Source organism: Macrosteles quadrilineatus, unplaced genomic scaffold (assembly GCF_028750875.1).
Source record: "Macrosteles quadrilineatus isolate MER2022 unplaced genomic scaffold, UCM_ALF_1.0 Scaffold_4__1_contigs__length_99947679, whole genome shotgun sequence".
Taxonomy (NCBI): domain Eukaryota; kingdom Metazoa; phylum Arthropoda; class Insecta; order Hemiptera; family Cicadellidae; genus Macrosteles; species Macrosteles quadrilineatus.
In genome coordinates this window covers 39,910,077-39,933,567 of record NW_026542597.1, presented here as the reverse complement: position 1 = coordinate 39,933,567, position 23,491 = coordinate 39,910,077, and the positions used below count along the sequence as shown (strand labels likewise).

At 36.1% G+C, this 23,491-nt stretch overlaps 1 protein-coding gene across 2 annotated transcripts; it reads left to right on the top strand.

Moving 5' to 3' along the window:
• The first annotated feature begins 6,666 nt into the window (after window positions 1–6,666).
• On the top strand, window positions 6,667–22,827 carry LOC128992194 (CDAN1-interacting nuclease 1). 2 transcript variants are annotated; one of them, XM_054415658.1, is made up of 7 exons: window positions 6,667–7,065; window positions 13,287–13,391; window positions 16,777–16,919; window positions 18,912–19,006; window positions 19,404–19,453; window positions 19,797–20,036; window positions 22,165–22,827. In XM_054415658.1, exons 1-7 carry the CDS (start codon window positions 6,968–6,970, stop codon window positions 22,316–22,318), a joined length of 885 nt encoding a protein of 294 aa, XP_054271633.1. In that variant the 5' UTR covers window positions 6,667–6,967; the 3' UTR covers window positions 22,319–22,827. The 2 variants fall into 2 exon arrangements, with proteins under 2 accessions (XP_054271633.1, XP_054271634.1); XM_054415659.1 differs by lacking the exon at window positions 6,667–7,065 and adding an exon at window positions 12,430–12,519.
• The last annotated feature ends 664 nt before the right edge of the window (window positions 22,828–23,491 follow it).

Genomic DNA, 23,491 nt, shown 5'->3' with positions numbered 1-23,491 from the left:
CACATTTCAAAATGGCGGATCCAAGATGGCGGCCGAAGAAAAAACATCTGTCATAACCAAGTGAAAATAGGTCGACAATTACTGGTAGTGTATACTTATCTTTATCTAGCACTATTTTGAGATTATGGTCTTAGTTTGTAAATGCACAATGTTAAAATGGGCTAAAAATAAAGTTTTAAAAAGCCCTCATAACTTTAGAATGAATCAAGATTTTTAAAAACAGTTTGCGGCATTGTAATCAGGGTAAAAATCTAGTTCGAAATAATGGGTCACAACTCCACCTTTACATTTGAAAAAAAAATTTGCATCCAATATGGCGGATTCAAGATGGCGGCCGGAAATGACCACCGTGTCAAAATGGAATACTTACTACCCAACAATGTTTGGAAGTGGTCTGGGATTGATATTTGAAAAAATGTAGAAAAAAGTTGGGGGGGGACAATTAAAACTCACTCTGTATATAGTCAATGTTATAGCTCAACGGACACGGCCACCTGAGACCTTCAGGGAGTGGCCTAGTAGGATTGGCAACGTTGCAAGTAGTTTTTTTTAGCACCAGACTTCCCATAAGATAGCATGACAGACATGGTGACATCGTCTGAGGTCGTGTGAGGTCGTTTTCTAAGCGGCCGACCTATAATAATTTCCATTAGATTTGCATTGGACGATCAGCTGATTTACTAATAATATTAGTTTGTACTTTAATATGAAATGGGCCCCAGCTCGTTAATTAGCGCACTATCCATTAAAATTGAAATATATAAACATAAATATATAAACATAAACATATTTGGGGATGCGGAATACTATCCCCCGGAAAACTACCCCCCCCCAGGTGAAACGTGACGTCACAAAATCTGCCAACTAACCAATATGGAAGCCGTGTCCGCGACTGGAATACTACCCCCCCTTGACAAATCATGCTATGTAATTTTAATTTTAATTCGAGTAATTCCGTTGGATAATAGAAAAGGCATGTGGTGAATATAAAACAGATTTTCGAAATGTTACAGCAAGTTTGGTTGGTTAGGTTAGGTTATATTAGAACTGTTTGACAACTAAATTTGAGTGTCCGTGACTGGAAAACTGCCCCCCCCCCGGTCTCTGACGTCAATATGACGTAGGAACCTGCTTGGGGGGTTAGTTTTCCGGGGGACAGTCTTCCGGCGACCCATTTATTTAAAGATTAAAAATAAAGCATGAAAACCAAAACACTACTATAAATTGAAAATATATTACTGTACATTCAAAGTGGAGTCAATATTTTCATAGCCCAGTAACTAAGCTTTCATATATTCTAAAAAAATACCATTTAGCTGCCTCCAAAAAACAGCTGTTACAGCACTTCTTGTGACGTTGCCACTTTGATGGCCGCGGCTTGGAGTTAGGTGGCCATGCTCCAGGCCGCGGCCTTCCTTCGAAGTGGCAACACCGCAAGTAGAGTTCTAACAGCTGTTTTGTTTGGAAGCAGCTAATCGTATTATTTATTCGGTTGTGTTTTGTTTAAGTATACGCAAGCCTGGTTACTGGGCTCAAAATATTGACTCCACTTTAAATACTGTACAAATATATATATTAACTATAATATTGTTTTGGAGCTCAATTCAATGTTTTATTTCAAATCTTTTCATTTATGTTCATACCGTTACGCAAATAAATGAGCTGGTGCAAGGCTGGTGTCACCTGTCTGCCACGCTGAGCTATAATAATAATTGGAGTATTCCTTTTTTTTTTTTTTTTCTAAATGTCACAAATGTGACGGCCTTGATTAAAATTCATGAGGCCCCAATGTTCACTTATTGTGGTTATCCGTCTTTTTTTGGTTTATTTTATATTAATCAGGAGAATGGTGTTGACACTTTCCTTCCACAATGGGAGTACTGTAACCACTCTGTGCTCAAAAAACGTACCACTGTTTTTGCTGCTTTTGTTTCAGAGATCACCGTCGGCCGTGTGGCTGAATTTTTATTTCAGGATTAGTGTTGCCTTCAGTATTATTTTGAGGCTTCTGATTGGCTGAGGGAACATCATTACCGCGACGATACGGTGGATGCCAACGGCCTCGGTGGTGTAGTGGATAAATTCCTGGACTGATGATCCGAAGGACCCGGGTTCGAATCCCACCCGTAGCACTATTTTTTTGTATTGGATTTTTTTCATTATCAACAAGTTTGGTTGGTTTGGTTAGGTTATGACGGTTTAATTTTATAATTAAAACATTATGAAATTGAATTAGACCCATTTATAGTTTTTTTTATGAACAAAAATATTTTTTTTCGGTTAAACCTTCATTTGATTTTTCATTATTAGCAAGTCTGGTTAGTTTGGTTAGGTTATGATAGTTTAATTTTATGATAAAAAAATTATAAAATAGGATTTGAGGCATTTATAATTTTATTTTATGAACAGAACTATTTTTTCGATTAATAAACCTTCATTAGATTTGTTCATTGTCAGCACGTTTGGTTGGTTTGGTTAGGTTATGACGGTTTAATTTCATAATAAAAAAATATAAAATTGAATTTGAGGCATTTATAATTTTATTCTATGAACAAAAATAATTTTTCAATTACTAAACCTTCGTTATAGTCAATCAGAAGCCTCTAAATGACACTGTTGGCAAAATTAATCCTGAAAAACAAATTGTGCGGCCGTGTGATCGGTTGGTGGGTCTTGTCAAATTAAAGGCAAGATCAAGATGGCGTCATCCTGTTGTTTTGTTGAGAGTAAACAAAAATAGACCTATGTCAACAACATTATGATTGCAAAATAAGTTTATTTATTTATTTTACAAGCAACCCATTTTCATTTTAACAAGAGTATAAACCGATGGTCGTTCTTAAATCAAATGCCATAGGGCTAAAAACCTAAGACTGAACCAATATCTCCAAACCAGGAAACTTGACTATTTTCACCATTAATCATAGCTTGAAAAGAGGTAAATAAGATAGCATTTAGGCCTATTTACTATCAAAAACAATTATAATGATTCAAAAACAACTTTAAATACACAGGTTTTAACGTGCAATAACTTAAATAAGTTTTTGATACAAGTACATGAAATAACGGATAACCCTAAATAAATAGGTACATGGTTAGGTTAGAATGAATTGGAATTTGACAGCATCACACCTACCACTAACCGATTACACTTAACAACACGAAACACCGAAAACAAACCTGCAAAAACAGCGGCACATATTTCTCTAATGTTTAACCAGAGAGTAGTGACTCCAGTTATAATCTGTTTATCACAATGGTCTGCCATGTTATCTTATGGGACATATAGCCACGGCCGCCTTTGGAGACCGTGCATATAGCGCTATACAACACTACTTGCGACGTTGCCAATTCTACCAGGCCTCGGCCTGTTGAGTAGAGGAGAATCAAAGTTGCATGGATATTGGATATGAACTGGATTGTGAATACTACCATTACCATAGTCAAAACATACTCATAAAACATACTCAAATTACTCATACTACATTGGAACTTTCATTTTGTAAAACCCTACACATGGTTGTGCCATATATCTCATATGCACCTTACCTTAAAATGTGTTGTAAGAGGATCAGTGCGTAACTGCGAAAGATAAAATATATTACTGTAAATCATTGTTTTGGGTTTTCAGTTAATTGATTTTAAATTAAGTCTAATGAAATAACATTAGGTTGAATTCATATAGGGTTAAATATAAAGGATTTTATAATCTACTAGCTGACCCGGCGAACTTCGTATCGCCTAAGTTATAGGTTTCCCCTAAGACAGACCGACCCGGCAGACGTTGTCTTGCCTTTGACTATTTATAATTTAAGTACCGTTACGTTTAATTTTCAAGATGATCTCGTTCGCATCGCTCAATCACGTCCTGGTTGAAGTTCGTTCGCTACGCTCACTCACCTTTGGGTTTGAGCTCGTTCGCTACGCTCACTCACCTTTGGGTTGGAGCTCGTTCGCTACGCTCACTCACCTTTAGGTTGGAGCTCGTTCGCTGCGCTCACTTGCCTTCAGGTTAGCTCGTTCGCTACGCCAACTCGCCTCCAGGTTGAAGTTCGTTCGCTACGCTCACTCACCTTTGGGTTTGAGCTCGTTCGCTACGCTCACTCACCTTTAGGTTGGAGCTCGTTCGCTGCGCTCACTTGCCTTCAGGTTAGCTCGTTCGCTACGCTAACTCGCCTCCAGGTTGAAGTTCGTTCGCTACGCTCACTCACCTTTTGGTTGCAAATTAGCTGTTGTCATAAATGTAAAAGAAATAATAGTGCTGCACCCTGTTGGTAATCCTTGTAACTTTAATGCTATTGAACATCATAGAACAGAACCAACTTGTTTAATTGAAACAGCTGTTAAGATTCATTAATTCCATTTCTCTTAAGGTTAACATGGGAAACTCCAGAGCCACTGGGGCGGAGCCCTTTTAAGAATTTCGAAACGGGAAATAGTTTACGTCCGATTCGCATACCTACAGAATTGACACACCAAATTTCATAACGATCGGTGAAGTCGTTCCGGAGGAGTTTGCAGACAAACACTGTGACACGAGAATTTTATATATTAGATATATATAATACGCTAAGCCGATTTTTGTGAACAGAACTCCTCCCTCATTTTTGGACCGATTTTGATGATTAAAGTGTCAAAAAAATTGCCCTGATCTGTAGTTTTGCAAAGTGTTTTTCGTTTTTTTATATCTTTATTAGTTTGGTCAGGATCTTCCATCAAAGTTGGGTTTTCTCCCATAAGATTAACATGGTGGAATCTAATTATTTAATTAGAAACTTTGTCTCCACTAATTTGAGAGAACGGCTGGGAGTAGACACTTGGTAGAGGTGTCCAAAGAAAGGTCTTGGTCTGTAGATGAGTTATCAAAAGAAAAACGAACTAAATTCGCTTAGGGCTCTGTCCTAGAAGCCTTTAAAGATCCCTCCACAGATTTGTTTACATTTTGGTCATGTGGATAATACTTTTTAATAAAACAGCTGTTAATTTTATAATCTATCTTCTATCTATCTATCTATATATTAATAGGCAAGCATGTTTCTTTAAAACCTTTTTTCTCAGCTCGTGTGCATCGTAGGGAAAATCTACGCATACCGTTGGAAAGCTATTTTCCTGTAGGTGTGCAGAATCCCTTTATAAATTTAAATAGGCTCAAAGATAAGCACAAAAAATGAGTTTAAAAATTTGAAAAAATTAAAATGGATCTTATGCGTTGCTATGCTGGTTACGAAATAACAACGAAATATAAACAGAAAATCAAAACAAATGGAGGAAACTCCAATCACATGTTTTATTTACAGTGTGGGGTGAAAATAGATAAGTGAGTACATTACATATTTTTGGTCGAGTTTCGACCACTGGACGACCTCTAGTACTTATTTAATACGCAAGCAGATTTTTTGTGACAATTACTCCTCCGAAACTACAGAACCGATTGACATGTTTTTGGTGTCATTGGAAAGAGCGTAACGTGAAGTTGTGCAGGAAACTTTTTTTATAGGGAAATAATTAGAGAGTTAGGCCCTGGGGCCCTTTAAAGTTTTGTATTTCTCCATAAGATTGACATGGGAAACAAACATTGTTATGAAACTCCAGCTGTTGTCAGACATGCTGTTCTGCTATTTAATTTAATTTGTTTACAAGGAGAAGTTTCTTGGTGCCATGTGGTCAATGAGTTATACTTTTGCATATATTTTAAATTATATACACTATATAAAATGATGGTACTGTAATACATTAAGATATATTCATTTAAATAATCAATAGGTACGATTGAGCCTTTGCCTATATGTTTCCTGGTAAGTGTGTTGTAACTGTACCTTATAGTATATTAAAGTAAAACCAAATGATTCTTTTCTGCATCCTCACCCCGTAGCGAAGCACGGGCAGAGCAACTAGTTGTGTTTTAAACAACACACATTTATTGGGAGTTACTGAACCGTCCAAAAGAAGTATTTGCAAAGTTATTTTCTGATTTTAAAATTGATTTTCCTCTGTATCATTTGTGTTGCAATAAAAAGATCCATTACAAAATCATTGGAAAGTCCTTTTATCACAATAACTCCTACAATTGTTTCTTATTGAACTATCTTATATCTATTTAACGGGTTGGTGTCTGCCTTTTTCACACCTTTTCCCTATATTTTATCATATTTTTCTAGACAGATCATCATAGGTTATTGTCATACATGCTTTCAATCATTGGAAAAATTTTCGATTGTGTAATACAATACAAAATAATACAAGTGCAGAAGGGCACGGTGCCCATTTGAGCCGTGTCCATATTTTGTGAAATTAATCAATGCTAAATGCTCAAAATATGTATAATTTCACTCAATTTATCGCAGTTAGATGAATTAGCCTTAAAAGTAACCGTCGATTTCGACGGGTTTCACCTAGTAACAGTAATAATTATTAGAGGATCCTGTGAGTAATTATTAGAATTTTTGCAAGTTCAAGTTAGTAAAAAAGAGGATCTCTGTTGGTTTTGGTGAGGAAGACCAAAGAGGTTGGATGGCAACACTGGAATCAAGTTCCAGCCAGTTGCAGTTGGAGTTGACAGACCTTTGCGTTGCGTGTTGTGTTGTGTTGCGTTTTGTGTTTGTTTTTGTTTACATTTCAAACTCAGTGGTCTAGGTCTACTCTACTCTACTTACTTGAGTAGGTTGGGTTGTTGTTGTTGGTGTTAACTTGATGATACTGATACTATAAATATAGTATTGATAGTCGATAGTCTTGCTTATATGATTCATACAAAATTGTTGGGATAGTCCTAGGCCCTAATCAATTTTAAGACTGACTAACTCTTGAACTTTGGTTTTTGGAATATTTGTTTGCAGAACGTGTGTTTGTTTATAAGATTAGTGGAGATTAGGATGTATTTTCTATGTTTTCAAAGTTCTAAAATTGTATTGTAGCCTATCATTGTATGCCAAGCTAATATAGGCCTAGTTTAGCTGTGCATAGCATAATGGAAGTTAACGTTTTTAAAAGGATTGTACTTTTCATTAACACCTACAATGGATTGTCAAGAGATTGTTTATTTGAAATGATTAAGATCCACCCAAAGTAAGTTATCTAACATTTAACTAGGCTAAGGTCACAGAAAACGTACTACTATAACCCAGAATGCCAACCGCATGGTAAAAAGCATTAAGCGGTTTGAGAGAGCTTTGCCTGTCAATCCGTAGGCAGCGCCACCAGCGTTGCTATGCTTGACATTCTGGGTTATAGTAGTACGTTTTCTGTGCTAAGGTATAGTCTCTATGCTAAAACTTATTGTAAGTAAGAGACAATGCACTGAGTTACTGTTACCGTCCCTACTAAGTCTTTGGTTGCGCACTTAAGTTTCTGTCCTACATTTACTCACATAGACTATAGGCAGATAAAACATAGGCCTACTCCCTTAGTAGATTTCCCATCCTTATGGAACAGCTGAAGCCAATTTTATTGGTAGTTCTGTCCGGTTTTCTGTAGAGGTCGTGTTTTGTTTACAATTTGTTTCCCGTTATTACAGCTATTTAAAACCTCGTTTAACCAAATAATACGATCTAATCATAAACAATAACTTGTCCCCTAGTTATATAACCAAACAGTAAAGCACAAATCAAGAAATTAACCCTAAAATAATAGAAACAAAGTTTCGTCAACACTAGCGCCTTTGTGTCACGTACATGAACAAGACACGAAAAACGTGCTTCAAAATTTACAATGGGATGAGAAGTCTACTTGTGTTGGTTAGTCTATGCTATAGGCTACTGCATGTTTGGTTAAGGTTAGTTATAGTTTGGAACAGTTTCATCAGCTGGTAGTTTTAATGTAAAATAGTAGGACATAAACCAAGGCTACACTAAAAAAACAGGGCGTAATGCTTGTCAAGCATGACGTCACGATAGAAGATGGCAATGACATAATGTTTTCTGTTTGTGAACAGCTGTTTCAGAATCAGAATCAGAATCAATATTTTATTCCATTAGACATGTACATGCATTAGGATACGTCAAAAAAGTTGAATACATGCTGTAAAAACACAAGTCAAAGATAAATTACAGTACATAACAAATAAGGCATGGACAAAAAAATCAAATAGATACAAAGGTCATTTAGATGGCACAGTGAAGACTACGGTATACTTACAGAAAAAATAGATAACAAGATAAAATTTAGTGAAAAAAAAATACTTAGAACAAGGCAGTGACTAGATTATGATTTCTTTGGTTGAACATTCAAAAAATTCTCCCAGCCCATAAAAAGGGTGTACAGTCAGCCACAGAAGAATTTTATTTTTGAAGGCTTTGTTGTTCAATAACAGTATTTCCTTGGGGAGTTTATTTAGGCATTTGAGTCCCAGTACTTCATAATAAGATTTCATTTTTTCAAGTCTAACATAAGGGATGTCAATTTTACCTCTATTCCTAGTATTAAACTTGTGTACATCACCCCTAAGAGTGTGGGATTTCAGGTTCTTAAAACTAGTCAACATATAAAAATAAATTAACAACGGTCAAAATCTTAAAATCTACAAAAATTGGTCTGCAGTGTTCCTTGTGATTGGCATTTTCCATGATCCTGATCACCTTTTTTTGTATTAAAAGAACATCAGTGATGTAAGGGCTGCTGCCCCAAAAGATTATTCCATAATTAAGAGATGATTGGAAAAGTGCAAAATAGGCAGTTTTTATATAGTCAAAAGGAACAACATCATTGAGTTTTCTGAAAAGAAATGTCAATCTACTTAGTCTAGTACAGAGATGTTCAACATGATATGACCATGACAGGAGTTGATCCACATAAACACCCAAAAACTTAACAACTTTGACCTTATCACATTGTGCTTCAGGAATTTTACGAAGTCCAAAGACAACAGTTTGGGTTTTCTCATCGTTTAACAGAAAACTATTCGCAGAGAACCATTCTGCTGCTACCTTTACTGAGTTTTTTGCCTCAAGCTCAAGAGATTCTAAATCTCTGCTGTGTGTAAGCAAAGTTGTGTCATCAGCATAAAGGTATGTGTTACATTTGAGACTGGATGGAAGATCATTTATAGAGATTAAGAATAGCAGAGGGCCCAAGACAGAGCCTTGTGGTACCCCACAGTTGCTTAAGGCAACTGCGGACCACCGACCCCCACAGCAAACCATCTGTCTTCGGTTACAAAGATATGTCTTCAGCAGTTTTAAAGCATTAATTTGAACACCATAAAATTCCAACTTATGGAGCAGGACATCATGGTCGACACAGTCAAACGCTTTGCTGAGATCAATGAAGGTCGCCCAGGCATATTCTTTTTGTTCAAAAGCATTCAATATGTCATGAACCATGGAACCTATTGCATCCATAGTGGACTGTCCACTTCTAAATCCAAATTGATGTTTGTTGAAAAGTGAGTTTAATTCAAAAAAGTTAGTCAGCTGATTGTATACTACATGCTCTAGCACCTTGGACAGTACAGGTACTAGACATATTGGCCGATGGCTGCTTGGGCTGTCTCTTTCCCCTTTTTTGAAAATTGGACAAATTTTGGAAATTTTTAAACCCTCTGGAAAAACCCCTTCCCAAAGACAGACGTTTATACAGTGGGTTAAAGGCACTACAATATGTTCAGCAACTTCTTTTATTAGCCAGTTAGAAAACCCATAATAGTCTTGGGTTTTGGTGTTCTTCATATTGGATATAATCGAAGCAACTTCAACACAACTAACTGGTGAGAAACTGAAAGAGATATTCTTACGAGTCATGTTGGTTAAAAATTGGTCATAAGAGTTGGTAGGTTTCTTAATGCTGTTTCTAATATCAGCTACAGAATTAATAAAAAAACTATTGAGGATATCTGGGTCAATGGGGACATTGTTTGTTTTACAGTTCGATTGAGAATTTTGTTTGATAAGAGCCCAGGCGGCTTTGCATTTATTGTCCGAACTGTCAATTAAACTGGCATTGTATTTGAGTTTTGCTTCTCTGACTGCTTTCCTATACTCAGACTTAATATTCTTATATACTAATTTACATAGATCATTATTAAATATCTTATAACTATCGTATGCACATGTTACCTGTTCTCTGAGCCTAGAAAGATCTGATGTGTACCAGGTGTGGTTGATTTTCTTAGGTGGTTTAGGCCTAGAACGGGACTTATGAAGAGGGAAGCACTCATCAAACACATGCAATAAATTATCAAAGAAAATTGTGAAAATGTTACCTGTGTAATCATGTTGTTGCCAATCCAAGGTTTCAAATATGTGTTGCCAATTGATTGTGCTAAGTTTGAATTTAAAAATTTCCATGTTGTTTATAGAAAAAATTCTTTTTGAGGTGAAAGTGTTAGAAATCTTATTAGGCTCATCAGAACTGTTGGATACAATTCGAAAAAGGAGGCCACTGTGGTCGGAGAAGTGAAAGTTTTCCACAGCACAAAACACATCATCCTTCTTAACATTAGAAAAAACATTGTCGAGACAGGCGTTGTTACGAGTTGGAAGCTCATTATGGTGGTAGATGTCGAATTGTCTAAGCAAGTTGAGTAGCTCAGTAACTGACCTCTTGTCTGAATTCACATCAAATTGCGCATTCACATCACCTCCAATGACCACTTTATGTTTATCCCATTTAAAAACTAAAAGTAAAATTTTCCCCAGCTGTTCAAGAAATATCCACTCATTACTGTCAGGAGTGCGATAAATAGAAATTACTATTAGCTTATGGGAATCAATTATTGTTGCACATGCTTCAATAGATTTTTCAATGCAAAATTCTGAGATGTCCAAAGTTCTACAATTCAAATTAGCACGAGCAAAAATTAGAGTTCCACCTCTGGCACTGGTAGACCTTGAAAAATTACTTACGAGGTAGTAGCCGTTCAAGGTTAAAAAGTCATTACCTGATGTTGGGACCCAGTGTTCCGAGAGGCACACCAAGTCACACTGCTGGAATAATGTGAATTCCTCCAACAAAGGTTGCTTATCACCAAGTCCCTGTATGTTTAAAAAAAGAAGAGAAAGCACACAGTAGGTTGTAATAGGCTTAGGCCTAGGCTTACTTACGTATATTGGTGTACTGTCCATATTTAACTGTCTATTTTTTGGGTCACTGGATCCACTAAAAAACCATTGGTTTCAACATTACGGACACCATCCCCGTTTTGACGAGGACGAGAGGGGAAGTATTTACCAATGAGAATACCCACAGGCCACAGTTCGGCTTTCATCACCTCACTTTCCAGTTCAAAAGGGACCCCTATTTTGAAAGAAGCGTATGAGCTGTGCCTAGTCTCAAGCTTATCACAGACAAAGTTTTTATTGGCGAAACTAGACAGCAGGTGGGATTTAATGTCGTCAACAGAAGTTGAAGATTCAAACCGGGTTACATAAACCCAGGTTTGCCTACTCGCTGCTGAAAGTCTGTTGGTGTTGCAGCTTCCAGAAATAAGCATAGTTTTATTATTTGGTTTGCCTCGGGTAGGCCTAACAGACTTTCTAGCGACAGACTTGGGAGATTTTGTCCTATTGTAAACAACACTGGTGAAACCATCACTATCACAGTCAGGCCTAGGTTTACGCACGTTATCTTTGCAGATTATTTTTGAATTAGCCTGAGGCTTAGGCTTGGGGCAAGAGACAACATCAACACTTGACGAAAGACCTGAGGAACCGCGCACACTGTTTTTCTGGTCAAATAAATCCCTTTCCTTTGACGCAACGGACTTAAGAGCATCTGAAAATGACCTATTTGTGCAGATTTCTGAGTCTGAGCAAGGAGTCACTGGGGATACATTTTGATTTAAGGTTAGGTTTACTTTCCTAAGTTCTTTAGTGAGATCTTGAAGCATTATCAAAAAATTACTATTTACGTCTTCAATGTTGGAGATTTTGTCCTCAAGACGTTTTAAAGAAGTACAGGAGACATGATCTTTACAAGAATTTACCTGATTGCAATGCCTATCCTCAAGTACCTTCTTGCAGGGAGGGCAAAACCAAGATACAAGTTCACCTAAACTTACGATTTTGTCATATTTCAGTTTTGTAATACTGACACATTTTTTGTGAAACCACATACTACACTTTCCTTCACATTTAAGACCTGCTTCATTTGATTTAACTTCATTTTTGCAGACACTACAAAGATTGCTGTCTTCATCTGGCGCCATCTTACTTTTTTTTGAGAGTAAGATGGTGATGTTTGTTTTAGTATTTCCTTGGAAAATAAATAAATACCTACGTCATTGCCGTCTTTTATCGTGATGTCATGCTTGACGAGCATTACGGCCCGTTTTTTTAGTGTGGCCTTGCATAAACTAAATTGCAACCAAGTCTTTTCATGTATTAAAGACAATAAAAAATCTAATTCAACATTAGGATCTCTTAGGTGTTTGTGTTAGGTACTTAGATTCAAAGAGTTACAAGTTAATTTTAGTAATTTAGGCTATCCTATGTGGCCTAAATATAGTGTCAAATAATTTAGGCCTAGGCCCTACAGGTGGTTGGATTAGGGTTTTATAACTTAGGCTATAAGTTTTGTTAGGCCTAGGTAAGTTATCTGTACTTTTTATCTAACTCCTTATGAATAGAACAATACCGTACCAGATAAGTCATACCGGTAGGCTACTTTCTATTTCTACCTCGAACATAAGTTAACCGCCGCCGCGCGCAGTATAAGGGTGGCCTTCGTATAATACCAAAGAACCCAGTTTAGTAAAGGTAACATATTAATAAGCAAAACTGTATTTACAAAATTTTACCTTCTTACCAACTCATGAAAAAGATCACACAGTGTCACGGTACAAATTGGAATTTTGTAGATTTAGGCTTACTGTACTGTATCTCTTTAACTAACTAGGCTACAAAACATAACTTATTAACTTGTTCATATCAATGTTACGTACATTGCTTTTTATTATCATAAGCTAAATCATAATCCAAACTGAACTAATCTATCCTAACTGCTTCGCTTAAGTGTGTAAATGTATTCTTTTGAAAAAGAAAAAAAACTTGATGACTTAAAATGTTAATTTACAATAGGTACAAATAATCGTTTGCCTACTAAATAGCATGAAAACACGATGAAATTGTTATCAAACTAATATTTCACCCGTTAAATATCGTAGGTTCTCTGCATGACTGTACCCGTTTGCTTGTTTATGGTTATATTTTTATCAAAGCCGGGCCTTAATATAAATTTAATTCCTGGCTCTCAGGAATCCACTCTCTAACACAAAATAAATTTACCTAGCCCTTTAAAAAAAGATAGACTACGAGACATTATTGCTTAAGACTTAGTGTCATTATATTTTCCAGTATACCTCCTCACACGTTGGCAAGCATACTATGCACAAAGTATCAGAAAAAGATGATGACCAACCATGGTAGAGTGAAGCAGAACAAACAGGACGTAATCAAAAGGTACTGTAAGCTAGGCTTTTGTATTTAATATTTGTGTTACATTATCTATAGATCCACTATTTAGAATCTATATATTTAGTAGGTGAACACAAATTGTTTGATAATTGTTTTGAAGCTGCTATGCATCCGATCACCAAGTTTAAGGTGTTGTTGGATAGGCTGTGGCACGTAGATTTGCCATCTATTAAAAAATCTTTGAAATTCCATCAGGACTCTGCCCAGGGCCGTCCCTAGGGTTGGCGCCTGGAGCAAACGTGGTCGTGGCCCCCCCTCCCCCCCCAGTAATAGTCACATTCACATATTTTAATACTATCTTAATACAAATAGCCGCTGCGCGGCGCCCCCCCCCCCCCTTCGGACGGACCTGACTCTGCCCCAGTGGCCTTCAAAGTTCCCATGTTATTCTTGTGGAGAAAATGTTTGTTTACATTTGAACAGATGAATACCGGTACTTTGAAATTTACACTAATATTTTAAACAGCTGGTTATACTAAAATTGAAATTAATGGAAACATGAGCTATAAGGGTTTATTAGATTTGTTGAAAAAATAAAAATGTACCTACTTGGTTTTTGTGGTTTAAAAATTGGCGTTTCACTGCAAAACACGTTTTTAAAGGTTCAATGAATTTAAAAGTCAACTGACAGTAGGCCTACAGCAGTTAGACTATTTGTTGTGATTCTTAAAAGATCTTTGTTTTACTGAAATTAAATAACAGGATATTATTTCATGAGTGGAGAATATTAGTATCGAAGGAACAATAATTTGTTATCCAATTTTATCTATTGTTAAGGGCTGGAACCTGCATTCTTCTGTATGGTTACCTATTTATGATAGGTGCACAAGAATAATGTTCAGAAGCTATTGAAGTTTTAAACATGTTTTTCACCTCCGAAAATTATATTTGATGATATCGGAAGGTAGGATTGGCGGGTCCCACGAGTTGCCAGACTTGATTAAGGAGTGACTGTAAAAGGAATGACTTTTGAAAAACATATCGGAGGAAATGTGCGAAAAAATGAAAGGGGTCTTCGTCAAATTAGCAGGACAGGCTAGAGCCAATAGAGGTATGACTGAAGTATTTGATGACGCGGTACAAAGGGTGTGGAGCCGGCAATCCTTTTCAGAATCGAGTTCTGGAGTAAGGATGCTAGGAAGATAAGATCAAAAAGGAAACTTTTGACGATGCAAAGAAGAGTTTTGTTGAAAGTAGGGAAATCATACATCACAGTATTGCATGATAAGATTAGGGTTTTGATCGGAGCCATACCTTTCAACCTGCTCATTGAAGAAAGGATTAGGAATTGGAAGACAAGGCCTCGGGTAGGACTACGTCGGAAAGCAAGAGTGCCAGAAGAGAGGAGACATTAGATGAGTGGCAAATGTGCTGGGAGCAGGTGAGAAATAAAGCGAAACATTCTCATACATGCCAAACATCATAAGGAGACTGGAACAAGATTGGGAGATGGGCCATTATTAAACGCAGTTTGTCACAGGACATGGGACATTTCGAGGCGAATTTGTGGAGATTTCACTTGGGGGAAGAGGAGTTATGCAGCTGCGCAAAAAAATAGAGACCACAAGTCACGTATTGATGAATTGTCCACCTCAGGAGGCAAATAGGAGAGAACAGGAAGAAGTCTTGGATAGGAAAGGTATAGATATGAGATGAGAAAATAAACCTTGATGAGAGACAAGGAAACAATTGAGACATTTAGGATAGTAGCTAGGGAAATAGATACCAAGGATACATACTGGCATACAGGCTTTTAAATTGAAAAAAGAAACAAACAAAAACAAAGAAAGAAAATGAATGAATACTTCCCCATGGAGGGGAGAGGAAAGGTTAGAGCAAATCCCTATTATCCCTATTGCTCAGGGTGGTAGGGGGAAGAGAGCCATGCTGTTAGGGTTTTGGACACATAGTGTGTCTGGACGAGGATTGAAGGTGGCCAAAGCTTAAGAAGAAAAATTTTTTTTCACTGGGAATCAGCCTGGCAAATAAGTCCCAGTCTTAAGGCAGAGTTGGTGTTGGGAACGAGGGGCTTTGGTTTATTATTTAGGTTATCATCGATTAATCAAAAGAGAATCTTTTACTGACTTACAAAAAAAAACTGCAAAAACGGCACATAAAATGTGAACTCAATTAGGCCTTTTACAACCACCTATTTTATCTCCACCTTTAACAACAAAACCAAGAAACCAGAAAATGCCAAATAACAAAAGTAAAAAATAAATATTAATCCTTCTTCTCCTATGCCTAGATTACGCACGATTACGTGCGCCAGGTTCGCTAGTATAAGGAAATTTACAAACAAAGAGAATAGATATCAATAGCCTAAATAGGCAACTTATCAACAGAGCTGACCTTAGGTGGTGTGGGGCCCAGTGCAAACACAGTGTATTGGCCTCTAGGATTAGGGATATCAAAACAAAAAAGTACATCTAGGTCTTACCATGAGACGTACGGGAAAACACCTCTGTGTGTCACCGATCGTTTTTTAAAGTCAATGACACTCATGAAGTAAAAAGTGAAAAAAGCTAATTTATATTATAAACTTGATATTTTTAGCGAATTTCCCATATAGGGAATAAGCTATTACCGTAGTAGGTACTCATGGTAAGACCTGGACCCGGGACCAATTTACTTTTTTGTTTTGAGGTCCCTAGAGGCCAAAAACACCATCCGTTCAAATTTATATATAGGCTATATATATTTACTAGCTGGAACCTGCGGGCTTTGCCCCGTTTAACTTCTTAATTTTCAAGATTATCTCATTCGAATGGCTCAATCACGTCCTGGTTGAAGTTTGTTCGCTACGCTAACTCGCCAATCGTGATTTTTTTTTAGCGGCACAGTATTATGAAAATGAACCACCATAAAATGTCCCCACCGATGATTTTTAAAACATACAACATTTTTAATGAACATCTCTTGGTTTTAAAAACATGAATTTATTTTCAATACTAATCCAGAAATGTGCTAATCAGTTTAAATTTATAAACAAACACCTACCATATCAAAATAATTCATTTCACATTTTTATTTATTAGTAGATTTAAAATATTTATAAAAAAGGCAAAATTGTCCGGGTAACAGCTAGATTCCTATAAAACCAGATCAAATTAAAAAAAAAATCAAATAATAAATTGTGTGTGGAAGAAATAGTGATTTTTAGTTGTACAGGCCATGCAAAATGAGCCAAAGCTGTCAGGGTGCCTCTCATTGAAAACACAAATAGGCTATTTTCAATACTTTCGACTGGCTTAGTTATCTTTAGTTCAAACTTTTTCCTAGTTTTCGGATGGAGGTATTGACAAAGAAACACTTATTGTAACTTTTGTTGTATGTATTTAAATCTTAAATGTTTGAATCCTCCTTACAGGTATAGGGAAGGTATAGAAGCTGGGGAGGAGCCCGGGTTGATCATCAGACTTGCCAGGTTCTACGATGTCGCACCAGCTCTCATAGCCAAAGTGGTGTTGGAGGAAACATTTGAGAAGAGGATTAGTAAAAAAGGCGAGAAAGGTAGGCCTTACTTACTCCTGTGGCCATGTAAACCAAAGATGGTTTTTAGCCTCGCCAACAATCCTCCTCCCATTCTTCTCCATCTTCAGTCATTTCCGCTCTTGCTCCCAATCTTCTTACAACCTTCAGCACTTGGTCCCTCCACCGCAGACATGGTGTTCCTAAGGGTCTTCTACCATTGGGTCTACCATTATAAGTCTGTTTTTTCAAGCTGGAGTTATCCCTTCTTAATACATGACCCAGCCAGTTCTCTATTTTTGCTTATCCTCCACACTCCTGATTCATGACAACAAAGAATTATTTATTTATTCATAAATAGGTCCAAATATTTTTCTTATTAGTTGTTTGCAAATTCTTTTTGAATACTTTATTAATGCCCAAACTTCACAGCCATACAGTATTATTGGTTGTACAGTGTGCGGCAAAAAACTGATCTATTTTCTGTAGCACACTGTAGCCAGGATTTCAAAATAGGGGGGGTCGGCCGACCGGGGGGTCTGGGGGATGATTTAAAAATATAGGCCCTAAAACGGTTTTTTAGCCCTCTTGACATTGAAAATAATCAACACCAACGTCAATACAGTAGTATGATTATATAATTTTACATTTAATTTAACAAAAAAAATATTATATTTTAGACCGGAAGGGGGGGGGTCCGGACCCCCAGGACCCCCCCCTAGCTACGTCACTGCCTGAGGGTGGTGGGGGTAGGTTGGTTGGAAAGCCTACACGATGCCATTATCTGTAGTCATAGAGCAGTGGTCACTTGAGCAATGCGCGTTTGTTATATCGTTTGTTTGTAGAATCGTTTAAAAAAAGTAATGATTTAGGCATTGCAACTCAGTGGCATTTCCATGCATTCTTTAAATTAGGTTGACATGTAGAGGTTCTGTCACGATTATTTGTATGGATAATCATCATAATTAAACAGATTAATCTATAATAGGGATAAGAATAATTAAGATTGAACTTCAAATTAGTGTAACCGAGTGGTCAGACATGATCAAAGAAGATGCTTGTTTTCGGGCGGGCCTACGAGGACTGTTTCCCACAGCAGAACAAACTCTATCGAATGTTAGTTGTCCGGTGTCCGATCTACTTTGGACGGCTAGTCAGCTTCTTTTTGAATGCAGAAGACGTTGTTCTAAAGTTGGTAACCTATCAAATGATTGTCCCTACTTGACGGAATCCATGTTGTCCTAATTACAAGAATGCATGGAACTGCCACTGAGTTGCAATGACTGAATCAATACTTTTTCAAATCGACTCGATAACAAAGGCACGTTGCTCTCGTGACCACTGCTCTATGACCACTCTCAGACGACCTGTTGCTGAACAGTGCGCTGCATAAAATAGATCGGTTTTTATTCCGCACCCTGTAGTATAGTTTTATATATCTTTATTTTAGTTTTCTTACTTAATAGTTTACTGCTCAGCAGCCTGTTCAGGCCCCAGTAGCATCTTTCTGCTGCTCTGATTCAATAAATAATTTGATTGTCTTCTCTACTACTACTAACTAAATTGTTGTTACTCCTAAAAAAGAAAAAAGGTAGGCCTATGACTTTAAAATTTGTCTCTGAATCTAAAGCTAAATTGTTCTTTCAAGAAACTATCCTCCCTTTTGACAAAACCAAAACCATAAATGACTACCGTACTCAGCATTTTATTGTAGGAATATAAAATTAGAAATTATTGGTGAATCTACTAGCTGTGAATTTATTTGAACTGAGAGAAAAGATTTTATTTTGAACCTTTTAATCCAGAGTGCAAGATTTCTATTACAATAGCACTTACCCAATGTAAACCTTTTTTCTTATTGAGAGTTAAACCTGAATATTCCATATCAAGTAGATCAGACTTTTAAATTGCTTGTCTTCCTCAACTTCAAGTAGGCTCTTCTTAGGCTCAAAACATTTTTATGAACACAATTTGTTCTAATTCATTCCCTTGACGTGTTTTTGTTTAAAAATGAATCAACATTTTACTTTACAGATAATCTCAATGCAACCTCAAAAAACATGATAAAAGACATGTTCAAAGACACCACTCAGATTCAGGATCCTGACCTGGCGTATGAAGTGTTTTTGGTGAGTAAATCTGTACTTCCATCTATCTACTGTTACGCTAGCAGTACATTCTCTAGGAGCATATTTCACTCTGTCTTGCCTTGCCAAGTCCTGTCTTTGCTTGCACTTGCTCTGGGAGCGGTATTAGGCACAAGTCAAAAGGTTTTTAACACATTGAGTGCTGAAAACCTATAAACAGGTGTTCGCCAATGGCGGCAAAGCCCCGCCATAACAGTGAATCAACGAACAAGAATCAAGAATTTATTGCAACATTTATCGAGTGTTTGATTCACCAAGATTATACTGAAACTGTATAAATAAATAATTTGGAATTTATAGTCTCATACTTGGATTACTTACAACTGAGACTGTTGGAGTACTTTATTTCTGATTTCTTTTTTTGTGGTTTATATTTCAGAGCATTGTGTTTGACAACATGTACGGCCCGATATCAGATGTCACCAAACAGTGAGTACTTTTTAAATATTTATTTCATTAAAAATATAACAAATCAAAATTTGGTTATTAAGAACTATTTTTACGCGACTTTAGTAAAATGTACTGGTAGGATATCACTTGAGATGGAAAATTTTGAGAGAAATATACAGAAGTTTTCAAAAAGAACCCCAATGTTCAAAAGGGACATTTCTTTTTAAGGTTTGTTATCAAAGGAATTTTTAAATATTTGTTATGCTCACTGGCAGCAACTTGATTGACATTCTTAAAGCGCTAATAACATTATTGGGTGACAACAAGTTTGTTGTAAATTGTCATGGTTACAATTTTATTGAATATTTCTGCTATCGCTCAGCTGCCTTGGGTCGGAGTACGAGGCCAAGCTGGAGCGTGAGGTGGCTCGGCTGGGTCTCTCATTCCGGACGGAGGAGCAACTTCGCGCACGCGGCTTTGACAAGACTCCCGACGTCAAGCTGGAAACACCTTGTGCTGTTGACGGCTTCATCATCAGCTGGGTGGAGAGTAAGGCTGTGTTTGGGGACAAGATGACACACGACCAGTATGCCAAAGATCAGTACCTCAGCTACTGGAACAGGTGAGAGGTTCACACAGTCTACAGATAGACATCCTTTTATCGATTGAAAATGATCTTAGTTGAATCTTTAGCTCTGATGAAAAGCGATGATGTCAATTCCAAGTTTTTATTGGATCAGTTGCTGAGGGTCTAAACGGGCAGTAGCCGAAGGTCTAAATCCCGGAAGGTGTAAAAGTACAGTCAATGAAGAAAACTTATCCACTGTTACTGTTTTAGACTTTGCAGGATTTATACCTTGAGCACTCAACCTATATTTTCTAATTAAATTTTTTTTTATGAGAGTTTCTGAGGGTCTAAATCCCAGAAGGTCTAATTAGACCTTGGGCATATAGTTTGCATTTTGTACGAGTAGCGGAAGGTCTAAAATGAGAATTAGACCTTCCGCCACCGTTCCCTTTTTGTCATCTGTAGCGGAAGGTCTAAAGTATTTGTAGCCTAGCCTAACCATCTGTAATAACATACTAGCAAAATAATAGACATGATGAGAATTAGTTGCGTTATTGACTGCATGTACAGCCTTAAACTCGGGCAACGCAATTCTTCCGGGATTTAGTCCCTCAGCAACTCTCCTTTTAAAATACATTTATTTACAAAATATAGCTTGTGAGCCCAAGGTATAAATCCCGCAAATCTAAAACAGTAACAATGGATAAGTTTTCGTCATTGACTGTACTTTTAGACCCTCCGGGATTAAAACCTTCTGCTACTGCCCGTTTAAACCCTCAGCAACAAGTCCAAAATGCAAATTGTATGCCCAAAGTCTAATTAGACCTTTAGGGATTTAGAACTTCAGCAACACTCCTGTTTTTATAGAATATGCAGACCAAACCAAATTGCAAAGATGTTTTATTGTAAATTTAAGCTCCTTTTATGTTACATGAAATATGATTGTCAACAAGGAAAGAAAAAATACAATTTTGAAAGGAGTGATAGTTTTATTATTAGTTTATAAAAAAACCTCTGTGGGTGTTTTATTCAACTACATTCTATTGATAGCCTTGAAAATACAGTTCCACCGGTAATAAATCAATTTTTGGTTCGAGTTAGTAGAGAAAAATATCCTTTTATTTAATCATAAATCACTTATTACAGTACTGTAATGATAAACTGTATTCTCCAGTTTCAATACAATTTTTGTCTTATTATAACCTATAATTTTTACTGCTGTGTTATCCGAGTTTTTGATTACCCGAGGTAATCACGGTCCCGTTTAGCTCAATAATCAGACTTCTACTGTACTGTACAAAAAAATAAAATAACGTTCTTAGGCTAAGCAAACAACAAACACATCTCTAGTGCTTACCTGTTAATTTGGGATTTGTTACTAATTAAATCCTGAGAAGAAATATTCATGACCCTTGGTTCTAGCACAGGATATTTATTTATTAGCTTTGATTATTCAATACACTCACCAAAAAGAAAGATACCCTGTTCCCATGATAAGCCAGTTTAGAATATAATTTAATGTAGCTCAGTTGAGCTTCCAGCGGTGTCTGTTAATTAATGATTTCTTTACAAGATGTCAAGTTATCTTTTCCTGTCTCAATAACTCATTTATTTAACTAGATTGACATCACAAATGCATTAGCCAAGTCAAATTTACTAAAAATAACTATTAACTAACTTTTAGAATATTAATTAACATTTAAATTCATGAGGACTGTCCGTCAGCGAGAAAGGCGAGGACACTGTAGTAGCCTTTACCCGCGAGAAATTACCTCAAGTGCCTTTTGAAGCATCCCAGATCTGATGTGGACTTGATTTGAAGAGGGAGAGCATTTAACAGTTTGATGGCATTATAATTTAGATGTCTTTCAAAATTGAAAGTATTGCGAAGTGGATATGAGTGGGTAGTTGCGGTGTGAAAATGAGAATAATTTAGTCGCCATTTAGTCAACTTGTGGACTACTTGGACAGAAAGAAGGAAAATAATAATGTTTTTTGCTGTTATATATGCACTTTTTGGGCATAAAAAGGACTCATGAACTTTTTTGGTACCTCATACGTACCACTAGTTATTATTATTCTTTTTTTTGCTACTAGTACTTATCATATGAGCTTTTTAATGCCAAAATTGAATAAAAAAATATGTGTTGTTGAATTTTATTGCACATTGTTTCTTTAACAGGTTTGGCCCGGGTCTGGTGATCTATTGGTTTGGTTACTTGGAGACAGTCATCGATCCCAAGGAGAAGAGATTCATCGTCCGAGACAAATTTCCAGAAAACCTAACTCTAATGAATCCCAGCCTGATTCAGGTTCCCACGCTTAAAATAAGTTAATTATGTATTTAGTTATCAGAGGCAAATTTATGAAGGTTTTTGGAAAATTTATATTTTATTATACAGAATATTTAGAAGAAAATATCTATGATATAGATAGCATTTATTATGTAATATATTTATTTATATATTACTCATATATTATTTTGTAGGATGTTTTATCCTATCATTGTGTATATTTATCAAAGTTTAACAATTGTTCATATTTTACCAAATATTTTAATTTAAGGTTTATCTTCATTTTTACTTTGCTCAGTATGTTCTTCTTAACAGTGTTATGATAATTGATTGAATGTTATCAATCTGTTTGTTTTAATGTTATGTACCCATACATACCTGATTTAGAACATTTTAATACACCCCCTCTTCAAAATGTAAACCTTTATAGGCTATTTGTCTTTCATTGTTATTTTAAATTGTACAAATATTGTATTTTCAACTATAGAAGGTAGTATATTGGTAATTTTGAATTTTAATATTTTTAATTAAAATCTATATTTACTTTTAAATACTACATGCACTGTATTAATTTACTACCAAAATCCCTTGTTAACCCCCCAGACACCGTTTGACCCTATATGAAAAATCTCCATTGTACGCTGGGCTGAGATTGTACAATGTGCTTCCGCCATGCTATAAGTCATTAAGCAAAACCAAATTTAAAGATACAATAGATAATTTTCTTATTGACAAGGCTTTTTACTTAATTGAAGATTTTTACAGAACTACAATTTAGATTTTTTTTTTTTTTAGTGTTTAATTTTAAGTTAAAAGTTTTAATGTTAAATATTTTATGTATGGATTTAATTTTGACAATGCACCTATTCTAAATGTTATGACATGTATGGAATGTTTTGTGCAAATAAAGTCTATGTCTATGTCTATGTTTAAATGTTTCAACTAATCACTCATTTATGTGAGATTGATTAGAAGTGTCGGTAATTGGCTGAACATGGTGAGTTGACCTTAGGATACGGAAGTACACCTAGATATGGACCAGCTGTAGCCATATTTTTGCTCGAAATCGAGCAAAACTGAAATTGTTTAAAAAATAAACAAAAAACATAAACAGCAAGACCTTAATCAAAGAGTCACTCTAAAATAATTTAATGACTGATTATAGAAATATAAAAATATTATGATGTAAAAAAATATAAAAGCAATCTACAATAT